The sequence below is a fragment of the Cyrtonyx montezumae genome, unplaced genomic scaffold (genome assembly GCF_038088225.1).
Source record: "Cyrtonyx montezumae isolate F1298 unplaced genomic scaffold, pur_monq_1.0 scaffold_0, whole genome shotgun sequence".
Lineage (NCBI taxonomy): Eukaryota > Metazoa > Chordata > Aves > Galliformes > Odontophoridae > Cyrtonyx > Cyrtonyx montezumae.
The window spans coordinates 11,614,810-11,631,176 of record NW_027071824.1 but is presented as its reverse complement, the minus strand read 5'-3'; the positions used below and the strand labels follow the sequence as shown (position 1 = coordinate 11,631,176).

General features: G+C 37.5%; 1 protein-coding gene across 1 annotated transcript in view; it reads left to right on the top strand.

Moving 5' to 3' along the window:
• LOC136048193 (tRNA (32-2'-O)-methyltransferase regulator THADA-like) overlaps positions 1 to 16,367 on the top strand; it is a 129,107-nt gene that overhangs the window by 32,185 nt on the left and 80,555 nt on the right. Inside the window, exons 8-10 of the mRNA XM_065735692.1 lie at positions 564 to 653; positions 2,016 to 2,147; positions 13,368 to 13,536. Coding sequence (XP_065591764.1) covers positions 564 to 653; positions 2,016 to 2,147; positions 13,368 to 13,536 — 391 coding nt within the window. The remainder of the gene's footprint in view (positions 1 to 563; positions 654 to 2,015; positions 2,148 to 13,367; positions 13,537 to 16,367) is intronic.

Sequence of the window (16,367 nt, the reverse complement as noted above, 5' to 3'; positions counted from 1 at the left end):
TCCACCTAGTAATTTGCTTTTGCTGTGTTTATTTTGTGGCCTATGACTAGGGCATGTTTTGATGGCTGTGTGCTGGAGGCTTTGTTGATAGTTGTCATGTGCTGATTTACTCTTGCATAGTTTTTTTGTATACTTATTTTTATGGACAATCAATCTTGCCATCTTACCATGTTATTTCTGTAGACCTGGATTTGTTTGCTTGTTGAAAGATTTTATTGGAGCCATGCTAAAATGTACATAATCTGAGTTGATCGTGTGGCAAGCAAGCTGCAGTTGTCTTTCTTGTTGTAAATAGGTGGCAGTTTGTTTGTTTATTTTTGAAAGAATTTTGCTTTATCTGCATAGCCCATATGTCTAATTAGGAGCTCCCTGACCTTACATTTGTGTTGTTCTTGCTTAGAAAATGCTAAATGAACCTGTGAACCATGAAGTTATCCTTTATCAGTTCAAAAGGTTATTAAAAAAACAAGCACAGAAGTCTACTAACTCTTTTTGGCTTGGATTGATTTGCTGTTGGTATTTTTATGCAACTAATTGTAACTCTTCTGCATTTCTTTCTGCAGAATGACAGGAGCAGAGTTTTTCTCTCGATTTCCAAGTCTTTATCCTTTCCTTCTCAAGCAGTTGGAGGCTGTAGCAAATATTTTGAACAGGTAGGATGATATCTATGATACTTTTGCAGTGTTCAGTTTAAAGTGAGTTGTGCGTGTACTATAACACTACTGTTTTCATCAGTGCTTCTTGATTTTATGTAGATCTACCACTATTTCTCCAAGCCTTTTTTGCTGTATCTTGCACAGTGCAGTGAGATTCTGGAGTCCAAGGCGATATTGAGTCATTAATAGCAGCTTTATTCCTTTTTGTAAGCTATTGCATTTCAGGGAAGGATAGAAACTTGTTGTTTGACAGTGACTCATTTTTAAAAGAGATTTCTAACGTGTTTAAAGGATAGAAGGTCTTAGGCCTCATGTGACCCTAAATTACCATTTTCCAGCCTGTGACACACTGTCTTTGTGGAACGTCCTTGATCTCTTTTTACAAAGTCCACAAATGGTGTTTGAGTGCTCCACTTCGATCTAGCTGCATGATATACTTTGGGATGATGCTGATGCTCTTACCCCCAGGTTCATGAACTTTTAAAGTAAACCAGTGCTGAATTTGTTTTTCCTTAAAATGTTATGGTATAAACTGTAGAAGTTCAGCAGCTGATTTAGAGGAGAGTTTCAGCTGTCTGTTTAATGGCTTGCAATGAATAGTTGTAAGAAAAGTTTCACCAATCATTGTCTTGTGCAGCCTCTGCTCTAAGCAAAAACAATGCATGTATTCCATGCAGCAATCTGTTTTCCTTGACATATCAAAATGTAACAGTGTAAGCACTGGAAAATTTTGGGAAGGCGCATGTAATACTGTCCTTGAATTTTATTTTAGTTTTTCAATTCAAATTAAGAATTATTGTGTTTTGGAGTGTTATTTTAAAAAAAACCTCATTGACTAAATAAGGAATTGTTGATCTTTTTTTTTGGTCTTGGACTTCTGGATGTTTTTACAGTACAAAAAGTAGCCACTTGGTGTTAATGATAGTAACTGTTCTTAAATCTAGCCTGCTATCTACCAAATACACACTCTCTTCCTTCCAGACTGAAAAAGACTTCATCTTTTTGTAACACCTTTCTCAATTGCTCAGCTCTGTGAGAAACATTACCGGTTCTGGTATTTAATGTTAGTTAAAAGCAAGGGCAGCTCACTGTTGTTAAGGATAGAAGAGGCTGAGATAAGGTAGCAATGAAAAGGTGGCACAGCCTAAAGTTGCCTTCACAGGGGGATTCTCCGTGGTACTGTAGAACTGGAGGCCATCTTTGAGCCCAGTAGGGTTTGTATGTTCTTGCCATGACCATATGTAATGTCATAATGTACCTCCTTGAAATGCAAAAGGGTACTGTGCCTGTGGGAAAGTCTCAAGACCAGCATGAAGAATGATGTTCTTACCACATGCTTCTTCCTGCTTTTTTATTTAGTGAAGCTGAAGAGCTGAAAATCTATCCAAGTTTGTTCCTTTTACTTTTAATCCTGGGAAAGCTGTATCCATCTCCAATGGATGGCACTTACTCAGCACTCAGCATGGCACCATTCGTCCCCTTTATTATAAGGTAAGGTAGATCTCTGGTAGCTTTTTCATATGATAGGAGCTCTTTCTAGAATCTTTGTTTGTTTATTTATTTTTAATAAAGGAGCCTTTTTAAGCTTCTCTTTGTTTTTAAGCTTTAATTCTTAAAGGAAAAACACTGATGATGATTGGTTGTACTTCCATTTCTTGTTGATTCTTGTTTTGGGGAAGTGGAAAGAATTTCAAATAATGCAAGCTGTTCTATCACTTGCTCACAGATCTTCATCTGCAAAAACTCACTGTGGCCAAATAAAGGGTACATGTAAACCAGTGAGCTTAACTAGCTTTGTAAAACAGGTCTTGCAGTGCTAATATTCTTGATGCTTTTTTCAGTCCTGCAAAATGATTGTTGGTAGCTCATTGTTGTGATTGTTACTATCTTGAGTCTGTGGGTGTGCATATCTAGCTCCATACCTATCCATACAAATAAATATTTACTGATAGCTACATGGAAGCTGGCATATCCTATACAGAATCTATTTCTAAGGTAACTTTCCAAGATTTTATACAGTGTAACTTTCAATTCTGTGATGTTTCTGCTGAGAGACTCTGCAGATGTTTTGGCTTTTCCGTGTGCCACTCCTGTGGGGATGGGGTGCCTCATAAGGTGGAAGGACTGTGGTGGGTGGGGAAAATAAGTATAATTAGTATCTTGAGAGGAAGTCTTGCTATATTTGTGAAAACTCCAGAGTAGTAGTTTGAGAAAGTTCCATTCCAAATCTTGTTCCTTTATTCAGTCAGTGAAATGAGATCAAGTTGTTTCTATCCAAAATTTTTCCGATTTCTGTTTTAAATTGATATTTATGTTATGTCTGCTTGTTCTTGGCTGCTGATGGAGTTCTTAAGGATAAATAAAAACCTAAAAAATAACCCCAAAAAACCTTTTCAACTGCACTGTATTTAGTGATTTAAAACGTTCTTCTGCCATGTTTGAATCTGAAGTGCTTCTTGGATAAACAATTAAAACTGTATTTGTTGGTTTCATAATTAATTAGCTCCATCCTTATGTGGCTGTATTACTGCACTGAAGAATGCTTGTTTATTTTTTATTTCTTGATAGAGTATTTCAGCATGATTTCTGATAGGTAATCTTTGGTTATCTTCCAGTTATGTCTTTGGGTTTTGTGTTTGTATTGCGACTGCTGTATTTAGCAAGGTCTGTGTCCCAGAAAAAAATAACTCTTGTTCAACAGTGATCACACTTCATTACGTTTTGTGTCTATTTAAAACTTCTCAGAGAATGTGGGGAAAAAACCCAAAACAATTGTGTCATTAGATGTACATTCTTTTGACCACCATTGGTGACTGTGCTCCTAAAGAGGAGTGGTATGGAAGAGGACACTTTCTACATTTCTTTTTCATTGAATTTGGCAGTAAAATAAAATAAAATTTGAATCTGTTTCAGACAGCAAGTTGTATCTGGGTGCACAGACATGCATTTATGTTGGATCATGTAGCAAAAACATTGACATTTTTAATGGGTGCCAGGGACAGTGCCAGGGATTCTGCTGAGCAGAGTAACTATCTATTTATGAGATAGCTCAATGTGATATTTCTGACTGCGTTTCCTTATAAAGCTCTTTTGTTCTTGTTCTATGAATAGTATGAATGTTTTCAGTCACTTGCATCAGCTGAAGTGAATACCTGTGATTTACCTGGGGAAGATAAATGTCTTGCTATTTACCCTTTGATTTCCCTTGTGATTTTACCTTCAATGGGAGCAGATGAACTAGAATAATTTTATTTCCTTGTCATTTAGTTTTCTTTAGAAGGCAGTAATGAAGATGGTTCTTAGGTAACCACTTAGGATCAAAGAGGCAACCTGAAGGCAAAGGCCTTGTTCATCAAGACGTTAAGCTATATGTAGTAACCACAGCTTTGAATTGCTCAGTGTCATCTATAACATTTATGTATATATAAATTACGTGGTGGCCCAATGCAGTTATATCATTTAATTGCCAGAGTTTACTGAGGCATTTTCAGATTTATCTTGCTGTAACACTGTCAAGGTTAGGTCCTGTGCTTATGTAGTAGAGAGAAAGGAAGGGTGGGTATAAGCCATTGCTGCTTTTCTGACTTTGCAGGGCTCAACCTCAATAAAGTGTCATTCATATGTTGCTCTGGGAGGATGAACAGGACGAACTCAGTTTACAAGAGGGAATGAGCAGTTCTCTGAGCAAAGCTGGGTTTAAGAGGAAGATTTCTAATTAGACTTTTGAGCAGTTTCAGTTAAGCCTGATTGGAATTTTCCATCTAGTGGGAGTAGAGTTGTGGTTGCTTTGACCGTGCTGAGGTAAATTGCACAATATGAGTAGGATTAAATGCCACAAGGACAAATCTCAATCTCCATGCATATGCTTGCTACTACCTTTTGAACCAGAGCATTTGATTACTTCCCTGAAGTTTTATTAAGTTTTCTTTTCCCCTACCCCCTTGCAGATGTTTTATTTGGAAGGGAACACTTTGATTCACAACTTATTACCTCACTTTTTTTTAATCTTTTTTAAGAGCTAGATAGGTCTGTTTTACTGATTACATTCCAAGATGAAGGAATGTACAGAATGTTTTTGATTAACAAGGGAGGTAATTGGGAGGTAATGTTTTAAGTATGAAACAAAAACATAACCTCCCTTTCTCCTGCCCTTACCCCTTTCAAAAACCTGTAATCTCCTCAGAATGATCCAAATTTGAATTACCTTATGCCCTCTCATATCACAGTGTTGCCAAAGTGTTTGTTCAGTGCTAAATGTTCTGGACTGGGTCCTCTGAAGGAGTAAGTGGATATTGCTGTATTGACAGTAATTGAAGTCTAGTCCTTTTTAGAATTCTGCCTTCCTAATCGTTTAAAGAAGAGCACCTAACTTTAAAATCATTAAACAAGATAACCTTTGTGTTTGTGTCTGGTGCTCCTTAAGTAAAAATCATTTTAATTTTTAGTGAAATTTCCCCTGCAAAAATTTGTCAGGTAATTCTGATTTCAAGGCAGTGTTGCAAGTCATTGAGGTAATGTGGAAAATATAAATAGAAATTGAACATCCTTCTCCAAAATTGATGCACTTATGAAATGGACACAGCATTCTTGTGGAGTATGTTATAATTTGCATATTTCTGTAAAATGGAGCAACTGCTTTCAAAAATGCCTTGACGCTGACTTCAGTCAGGAACTGGGGTAGGTGACAGTGAGAAGCACTAGCCCTCTACTGCTGCTTGCTTTCCCTTCCATGCACCACCCCTAAGTAGCATGGTATTATTGTTTGTACTTGTGAGCTTGTCGTTAACAGATAATTACTGTAACACAGTTGATGATGCACACTAACATGCAAGGAGAGCAAAACTGTATATGATGAGGAAAAATTTTCTGTAGGAGGAAAGATGCTGAAGAGCATTGTTAGCTGCCTTGTGGTCAAAAGTCACTCCTAAATCAAGTCTTGATTCCATACAGGTAATGGAGTACTCTAAGTTCTGTTCAGTGGATAAATACACTAAGTTTTGTTGAGTTCTGGTTAAATCATTTTCAGATCTGAGCAGATGTCAGTATAGATTAAGAAACATGGTGTTGCAGGTTTTTCTTACAATTTAAAAGCAGAATACGAGTTTTTATTATAAAAGATTATATACAGTCAGTAGAGACTGAGAGGTTCAGTGCGCAAATTATAGATGATAAATTTTAATTTCAACTACATGCTGTTCAGAGATAGTGTTCTCAGATACTAACAAGTGTAGAAAGCTACTTTTAAAATGCTGTTAGTTCTAATAGAAGAACTTGAATTTTAGTCTCTTATCATTAATTTTGTTTTGTGGTTTTTACTGGCCAAGGAGAATCAGTCTGTCTTGACAAATACTTGCTTGAAATATAAAGACCTTCAACTGCACTCTGCTTGTGATAATACAAATGTCTGGTTTCAGTAGTTTTCAGATTAGTAAAATATTTAAGATCTTTCCTATGTAATCAAGCAACCTAATGATGTTAAATAATACTTAATTCTTAAATATGGCTTTCAAATGCTAAATAAACTTAAAAAGCATAGTGATCTAAATATATTTTAAGGGCTGGTAGTGACAGAACAAGAGGAAATGATTTTAAACTGGAAGAGGGTAGATTTAGACTAGATATTAGGAATTCTTGACTGTGAGAGTGGTGAGGCACTGGAACAGGCTGCCCAGGGAGGTGAATGCCCCCTCCCTGGGAGCGTTCAAGGCCAGGCTGGATGGGGCTTTGGGCAAACTGGTCTAGAGGGAGGTGTCCCTGACTATAGTAGGGGAGTTGGAGCTAGATGATCTTAATGATCCCTTTCAACCCTAACCATTCTATGATTCTGTTCTATGATTATGCTGGCTTTTGTAATTTACTGATTTATCTCTCTCTTTCTTTCTTTCTTACTGAGATAAAAAAATGTCACTGTGGTGCTGCTTTGTCCCTTTGTCCTTTTTTTTTTTTTCCTCTGACCATTCTTTATTCACATTCACTAATTCCTTGCATATTCCTTAGTCTTCATTGCTGCATTTACTTCTCCACAGGTAAGGAAGAGATACTATTGCAGTAGTTGATGTATTTTGCTTTTGAACCCAAATTCAGTTGCATAAGCATGTGTACATAAAATTACAATCTTAATATTTTAACCTTTATGTAGTAATATTGCAAATCATCAACCTGTGTGTTTTAGCCTCTTTGAAAATAGATGTATTAAGTAAGTGAAGACAATCACCTCTTATTTTATCTTCTTAGAAACTTGAATGTAAATTTGTAGGCTCTCAAGGAGTCATCGTTGTTCATTTACATCCTGTTAAAATTGCTGTTCATGTATCTGGTTAAAGGCAGTTTCTTCTATTTTCATGCATGTATAGTTGCACATGTGGATTTAGTATGCATCTTGTTTTTGACTTGAAAAGAGTTATGACTTTCTCCAGGCTAAACTGGAGTATCTTGTGGTACGTGGCCAAGCAGGTTAGCTGAGTGATTGTGCTAGTGTACTTCTTCTATCTCTCTCCTCCCTTTTTTTTTTTTTTTTTTTTTGTGATATGGCACCAATAGGAGAATTAATGTTATAACTTGCCTATTTTCAGTTGTTACTGTAAACTGGAAATCTTATCAGTAAAAGATTAAACAGAAAAGTACTTGTGTGGGAATGTGTTTTATAGTAGATGAAAATTACTACATGTGGTTTTTGTAGCTTTGCTGTATTAAAATAGCTGCTCTTGATTAAGATGTTTGTAAAAGCATCTCCTTTGGTTTCCATATCAAATGCACCTTTTCTTGTCTCTGCTCTATTTTTAATTTATATATATATATATATATATATATATATATAAATGTATTGTCTGTTCAGCATAACTGCTTAGTGTTGTTATTGTCTGGGATAATTTATTACTTGGAATGACTGTGATATTCAGGGCAGACACTGATCCATTGGAATGCTCTGTCCTTGCTGGGAGATGCTTATGAGTGCAACTTGTCAAGGCTGATATCCTTTTCAATGTAAGCAAGGTCTCCAAAATAGGTGATCTTACATACAAACATAAAAATGAGCAATATGTGCCTCTAAAGCATATGATGTTCTTTGTATTCTTGTTGTATACACTGTTCTGTAGTATTGAATCTCTATCGTGAAAGTAGTTTGTAGCTTTGAATTGTTTGTGGAAAAACTGTTTTCAAGTCATAGAAACGCTTTCAGGCCTGAAGAGAAGTACCACTGATAAGGAATGCGTAAGTGAAATTACCAAAATGACTTTTGTTAGAAAAGACTGTATAGTTGAAGTCCCCTGTCATGCTTCCACACTCTCTTTTTTTCCTCTTTAGTTTTATTTTAAGCTGTTAGTGTGAATAAAAATGAAGGAGAGAGTATCGCTTGTGATCTGCAATTGAACTTTGGTATGTTTGGGGTTTAATAGAGAAAGAGAAATGTATTTCCCCTCTGAATGCAATTCTTTTCTGAGTAGTTAAAAATGGTCTCAGAATCCTTCTTTCAGGTTAATATTCTCTATGTGTATCACTAATTACACACTGACTGATTCTGATCTGTACTTCTCAGTTTGCCACAAGCATTCACTGCAGATTATTTGCAGATAATGTGCAGATTTTCAGACTGTTTATTTTTTAGAATTTTTAAATATCAAGCGATAAATAGTTGAGCATTTTTTCACTTCGATTAAGCTCAAATTGTAGTGATAGAGAAGACTCTGAAATGCCTGATGGCAATAGGGTGCTCAAGATTTCTAATCAGCCTAAAGTGAATGTATAATTTACATGTTCTTTGCTGTGATCTATGGCCTTTTCTCTTAAAGTGTGGGCAAATTCTTTTATTATTTCCATGGATCTGATAAGAAGTTTTCAAAATTGCTGCTCTTATATTCTTATTTACAATCAATTGAATTGTTCAAGATATTCACAAGGCGCTGATCTTTTATTTATACATCCATCTTCCTTTTCGTAGTCTAAAATAACGATACAGTCATTAAGATTCATAATCATTCTGTCTCTGTTCTTTTTATTTCCTCTACTTTGTTACTGTGTATTTCTTCAGATTACTCAACAAGTATGAAGTTTCGTAATAACTTCTCACGAATTAACAAATTTGAAATACAATTTTTATTGGGAGACATTGCAAAAAAATTGCTCTGACATCAGGAGAATACAACAGAAAGTTAAGTAAACCTACACTGAATTTAGTTCCTGAGGACAGTGTTTTAAGATTCCTTGATGGGAAGGCAAGAGATGCCACGTAAATAAGAATTTCATCGTGCTCTGCTGCAAATCTTGATTTGAAGCAGATCTGTTTTTCTTGGTCTGAAGTTTATGTGCAGTGTAAGTAACTATTTACTTATGTGCACGTTTTAGAGATCCTGCCTTATTGGCTGACTGAACCACAGCACTTCAAATTTTTGTTGTTGATTCAGCTTGATGAGTTGACTTCCTTTTACAATAACGTTGGTTGTAATCTTGGTGACAGGATAAGACAAATGCATATGATTTCCTCTCAGAAGGCCCCTGAAAGCATGTACTAAGGTGCTGTATCAAAACTCCAATTATTTTCTTGGATTTTTTTTTGTTCTTAATTTTGCATGAAATCACAAGAGATTATCTTTTGACCAATTACAGTGTAGGTTTCCACGGTTAAATTAAGTACATTGGATATTTTAATTGCTAGGGTGCAACAAATGTGTGATAAAATGGAAAACTGACGTGTTTCCTTAAAGGAGAAACTAAATCAAAGCAATCCATAAATATATTCAGGCATATATATAGCAGAATACTTATTGTATTCCAGGAAACCTTGTTCTCATATTAATGAGTATGTACTACCCTGCTGATTTTTCAAGATATTTTAATTGTGTGGAAACTCGAGTGTCTTTTTAATACTTCTTTTTGCACTTCTCTTTGCTTGGGAAGTTATAATACTACTTTTGAAAGTTACTGCATTTACTCTTATAGGAATTTTTCAGTGAAGGTGGGGTAGCTGGTGTGATTGGCATGATCTGAAGCTCCTTCTGCAGAACATTGCTGTCTATCATGTTCATTCCTACTTCTGATTCCATCTTGTTTTCATGGCTGCACTTCCCGATTCCCTCTTCCAACACTTTGTGAAGGCAGTGTATGTAAATGTATTTCAGCTGAGAACGAGATTATGATGCTGTGATACTGTCTGTGTGACTGTAGGAATGACTACTTGTGTCATTAATAAATAGTGAATTAATAGGAACTGAACCATACTATGTTTCTGTGAGCAGATCACTGTTACTATACCCGATAAACGTGGAAATAATGTCTTTGTCCTTGCTCACCCTTCATCTAACAACTGTAGGTATTAATATAATGGCTGTATCATTTTCAGCTACGCTTGAGACTTTCCAAATGATTTCTACTCATTTGTTTCTGTCATACTCATGTTGAAGGCAATCCTTGCTTGCTTTGTTGATTTGCTTAGCATGAAGTCTGTTGAGAGGGAGTAATAAGAAAGGGAGATAAAGAAACACATAAGAAACATCTGCAGATTTTTTTTTATTATTAAAAAAAGCATGAAGGTACATTTATTTGCAGCTAGTTTTTTGTTGTTCATAGCTAGAGCAATAAATTAGACACTTTGAAGTCTGCAGAGGAGTGCAGAATCCTTCTGTGCCTTATGAGAGTTGCTCATATAAATTATGTCAGTTAGCAGCTTAGTTCCAGATCTGAGTGTTAACACTGGACAGGAGCAGTGGAAATCCACTGAGTCAACAGTTACACAAAGTGAAAACTGGTCAGATTTATTGGCTTTTTGTTCTTGATTATGAACTGTTTGAAGTAAACAAGTTTACATCTAAAACCTCATTCACCTGGATAAACCATGCTGAATTTAAAGTGGAATACTACTTCAACAGTTGTTAATACCACTGAGGATTTAGTAGATACTTCCCTAAGGATCCTGCAAGTTTTCTTTGCTTGCTACCTTGAGTTATAAAATTTGACTGATGTCTTACATTTTTCTACATATGGTAACATTTTAGCTATTTCTTAGATTTGAAAATTTACTTACATATCAACTGCATGTAAAGAAAGTCACCTGCAGAAAACACTTTTTATTTCTCTCATTTATTTTTCAAAGCAAAGAAAATTTCGTAGTTTCAAACAAAATTATGTAGGTATACATGCACATGCAAGGCTCTGTGGCTGATGTTTTGTTTGCAGGAATGGTGAGAACCAGGTTTAAACTGTGGGGTTGGCAGGTGGCGGAGTGGCCCACAGTGAGGCTGTTTTTCCATTCTGCCACTACTGTGGGGTGTACCTGCCACCCCACAAGTGATGACACTGCTCAATGTTAAGTTATAAACTGGATCTTTAAGACTGATTTAACCAGAAACTACTGCATTGGGTTAAATCTGTTGCCTTGTTTTACCTGGTTATTTTAGATGGTCTGTAAGTGGAATTCAGCCAAAAATCAGAGCTACTCGTTCATAATCTAGGATGTTGTTGCAAACTGTGGAGAAAAAAAAAGTGTTTATCTTGACATTCTTCTGGCAAACTTCTTGTATGATTGAGGAGTGAAGCCAAATGCCTCCAAAGCATGAGACAAGCACAGATCAGATGCTTTCAGGGTATCCAGAAGTTCAGGGTTGGGTGACCTGGCGTGATATCTTGCATTTGTTGTTGAAAAGGAGGAGTGCTTTTGAAATTGTTATCTGTAATGTTTTTCATTCTCCCAAGAAACAATTTTTAGTATTTTAGGGGAAATAAAAAAGGGAAAAGAAAAGAAAACTGGAAGAGAGTTAACTCCTCTCAGATTTGAGAAGCTATTTGCCATTGTGAAATGTCGTCTTTGTGTTCCCATGTATGTTCCTATAAATCAGATGCTTTACTGTTCTTAAACTTTACAATGCTTTTGTTGCTTAGTAGTGACTTTGTAGGACTTCTGAGGCTTTCCACAAGTATGTAGGTTCAGAATCATACAACCGTTAAGGTTAGAAAGACCACTAAGATCATCTAGTCCAACCATCAGCCCTTGCCTGTGACTGCTCTAAACCATATCACTCTGTGGTACATCTATCTTTCTCTTGAAAACTTCCACCTTTCTGGGCAGCTCTTCCAGTACCTCACCCCTCTTTCTGAGAAGAAATTTTTGCTAATATCCAACCTGATGCAACCAGTGCTGCAAACTACTGCATCCTCACTAGTAAGTAGTGTGAGAACTTACAGCAGGTGCATAGCACAGCAGCTGGGTGATGATTGGGTTGCCCTTCAGGCAAGCAGAAGCTGCTGGTTTGCATTTTCCTCAGGTACAGCAAGTTGCGGAACCGGGATTACTATGTCTTGAGCCAGTTCTCCTCCTGCTAGGCAACAAGGGGTTTGCTTGGGGGAAGGAGGATGAGGAGAAAGGAGGTCACTACATTCTGATTGAGGATCCTCAGAGTGCAATACCTAACCTACATTGAGGGTCCCAGCTGGACTCCTTTGTGTGGTCTGCGAACACTCATCTGCTGAGGTTGTTTGGTTTGTTTGTTTTCTTCTGTTTTTAGAGAGCCCTTTGGGGCAGGAAGAGAAGTAAATCTAGTGGTTTTGCGTTAGGCTTCTGCTTTATTCATATGCAGTATAAACACTGTCTTTATGGACCCGGTATTTTGGTAGCTGAGAAAATGTGAAATTACTTCCTTTATTCTGAATATGCAGCAGTCACTTTTATTTCCATAATAGATTTGATAACATAACAATCTGGAACAAAATTCAATATGTAAAATACTGTATGTCCATACATGCATAATGCATGCGTGGTAGGTCTGTTGGTTTTTACAAGAAAGGAAAATTAAAATTAGTTTTCTTAAAAATTGTTCTCAGCTCCATGTTTTACTACAAAGAGGAAAAACTACACAGCTCCATTTTAATTTGTTATGCTGCATTCAAGGACAAAACCACCTCTGAATCATGTAGTTTTGGAAAGTACCCTTGCTCAAGTTAGAGGAAACCCTGGCATTTTCCCCATTTTCCACCCTTCCTTCTGAAGAGTTGGTCACATTCCTTGGGAAAAAATAATTTGTGAAAGGTCATGAACAAAATAAAGAACATTCTTAAGTTTACTGTTACAGCTAATTAAATGCTGTATGCCCATTGCAATAACAGTATTGCTTGTGTTTGGAAAGAACATCTGTATGTGAGAATTACATGGTTAAGGAAACATGGTATAGCACAAATAAAGGAAAAGCTGTAGACAAACCACTTTTCAGGTTTATTTTCACTATGTAATGGAATTAAGATATTTTTGTTTAATTATATTGAATTTATTTTTACAAAGGGCTAAGCTGGCTTCTTACATCTGTCAGTACAGGATTAAAACTTTTCCATCTGGAACAGTCTCCAATTGTTACTTCTCTGTTTTCATATCATTTGTGAAGAGCCTACTCTTTGCATTTCCTTTTCAAAGATGATCTTCCTGAAAGTTATTCCCCAAGGGAAAAGATGGGAGGGCAGAGCATAGAGTGTGCTACCATAGTATGGGGATGAGAATTCCAGCACAGAACATAGCTCAGTACTTCCTTCAGGCAGGATTTCTGTGCTTCAGGCTCTACTATAGCTTATGTTTCTAGGCAAGTAGTCCTTCACTACTACCAAGAAAATCTAAAATTGATTTGTGAATATATGTGTCATGTATTATCCTTTGTTTTATATTCTGTGGCTTTTAGCCACAACAGTGGATTGTGTTTGGATGACAAAAAAACATGTATTTCTCTTCTTTTCTAGATGTGGGCAGTCTCCTGTGTACCGTTCACGTGAGATGTCAGGTCGAGCCCTTGTTCCGTTTGTTATGATAAATGAAGTACCACATACAGTACTGTCACTGCTGAAGGGGCTTCCAGATTCTACCAGTCTGTGCATACGGCAGAATAGCATTCATGGGACACTTCTTCAAGTAAGTTTCTTATTGTACTTTTTAGGTGGGTTCTTTTTTGGTCATACTTGTCAGATAACATGCAATGAGTTGCACTGAGTGCTCAAGCATATTTAAACATTTTAACGTTGATTCTCACAAACAGTAAATGTGGAGTGCAGATTTCAACAGTTATTAGAAGACTGCAAGTTGTAAATAACAACACTACATTTCATATAAAGCTTCATCTCTGGAGATTACAGTGCTTTGAGAGCAAATATCTTTATCTGTACATATCTATAGAGAGATCTGTGTGACTCACCCAGAATCACAGAGCACATCTACAGCAGAGCTGAACTCTTAAGTACCAGTGGTATTGTAGATATTGAGACTTGCTCCTTACCTACGTTTACTTATTACTTGATTAGCAAATGTTCCTGCCTCACCATCAACTTCCTGTCACTTTGCTGTGCAAGATGTGATAAGCTTTGTATTGTATTCTGCTGAAAACACTGGAGAACAGCTCACTATCAGTTGGGAATCAGAAATTTCTTAATTCCCCATATATCATTCTTTTGGTTTATGGCTGGTCTGTTCAGTGTGTTTGATTTTCAAACTATCAAAGTAATAAGTTATCCATTTTTATTGTCTGTTTTTCACAAGCAACTCTCCAACAAAGACGTATTATATATGTTCAGCTCTATTGGTCTGCCTTAGTTGGCAGTCTGTCTCGGTACACATTCCCATTGTAACGTGTGGTGATCTGTGAGTTATTTTTTTAAAAGCTTTTCCAGCATTTAATTTCCCTTTCACAGGCAACCTGTGGTAAGGAAATGAGTATAGTGCCAGCCATTACTGCCAACTTTACTTGTATTCCAACATGTTTATTATTGGCTTATTTCTAACATATATTAACTGACTTAATAATTTGTTCAGTGTTTTTGTCCTTTTACTACTTCAGACAGACATTTTGATGCCTGTGAAAGTAGCTGGATTGGGATCACAGGGGTTCATCATCAAATTTGCATTTGGTAGAAAATAGGTAAGAGAGAAGGTCATCCCATTGTGTGGGATGATTCTGTCCAGTCTTTCCTGATGTGGATGTCAGTCCAGCAGTTGTATAGGAGGGAGGGGATTATCAGCATTGGCCACCTGTATGTCACAAAACTGGGGTCCTTCTGAAAGTGTTAGGAAAAGAGGCTGTTCCAACAGAAGTGAAAGTGTTTTGTCAATGTGTAAAATGATTATAACCCCTTGTAATGAGGGCACGGTCTGACTGTAGTGTATAAAGCCACTGTTGCCTTTTTAGTGACCTATTAAGTTCAAGTGCCGGGTCCTGCACTTTGGCCACAATAACCGCATGCAATGCTATAGGCTTGAGACAGAATGGCTTGAAGAATGTAGAGAGGAAAAGGACCTGGGGGTGTTGGTTGATGCTCGTGTGTGTGCCCAAGTGGCCAAGAAGGCCAACGGCATCCTGGCCTGTATTAGAAATAGAAATAGTGTAACCAGCAGGAGCAGGGAGGTGATCATCCCCCTGTACTCAGCTCTGGTACGGCCGCACCTCGAGTACTGTGTTCAGTTTTGGGCCCCTCACTACAAGAAGGACATTGAGGCCCTGGAGCGTGTTCAGAGAAGGGCAACAAAACTGGTGAGGGGTCTGGAGCACAAGGCTTATGAGGAGCGGCTGAGGGAGCTGGGATTGTTCAGTCTGGAGAAGAGGAGGCTCAGAGGAGACCTTATTGCACTCTACCACTTCCTGAAGGGGGGTTGTGGTGAGGAGGGGGTAGGCCTCTTCTCCCTGATAAATAATGACAGGACGAGAGGGAATGGCCACAAGTTGCGCCGGGGAAGATTTAGATTAGACCTGAGGAAACATTTTTTCTCTGAAAGAGTGGTCAGGCACTGGAATGGCCTGCCTAGGGAGGTGGTTGAGGCACCATCCCTAGCGCTGTTCAAGAAGCGTTTAGATGAGGTGCTGAGGGATTTGATTTAGTAGTTTAGTGGGTAGGGATGGTGTTAGGAGGATGATTGGACTAGATGATCTTGTAGGTCCTTTCCGACCTGATGTATCTATGAATCTAGTAAAAAAATAATAATGGGGAATTGGTTCTGAAGCTGTCCAAAGGTTGATTTATTATTTTTTTTTCTATGCAAGTGTTACTAACAAGATTGGGTTTTCTTTTCCATCCCTGTGAGGCAGAAGATATTCTCAGTGAGCATGACTTTTGGGTCAGTTTTGAGCAGTTACTAGGAACTAGTACTACAGTGGCGACACCAAACGAGCAGCATGGTTGATACAGCAGAAGGAAGGAATGACATCCAGAGGGACTTCAGTAAACTCAAAAGGTGGGCCCCTGAGAATGTAAGGAAGTTCAACAAAGCCAAGTGCAAGGTTTTGCACTTGGGTCAAGGTAATCTCAGATGTGTATACAAGCTAGGAGAAGAGCTCCTTGAGAGTAGCCGTGCTGAGGACTTAAGGGTCCTGGTTGATGAAGAAGTTAACATGAGACTGCAATGTTCAGCCCTAGCTGGAGTACAGTATTCAAGTCTGGGGCCCCCAGCACAGGAAGGATGTAGAGCTTTTGGAGAGGGTCCAGAGGAGAGCCACAGAGATGATCCAAGGGCTGGAGCATTTCTCCTGTGAAGACAGGCTAAAAGAACTGGATGTGTTCAACCTAGAAAAGAGAAGGCTGCAGGTCAACTGCATTACAGCCTTTCACTATTTAAAGGGAGCTTATAAACTTAAGGAAAATTAGCTTTTTGCAAGGGTAGATAGTGATAGGACAAGGGTTAATGGTTTTAAACTAAAGGGAGAAAGATTTTAATTAGATGTCAGTGGAAGTTTTTTTACTGAGAGAGTGGTGAGGTGC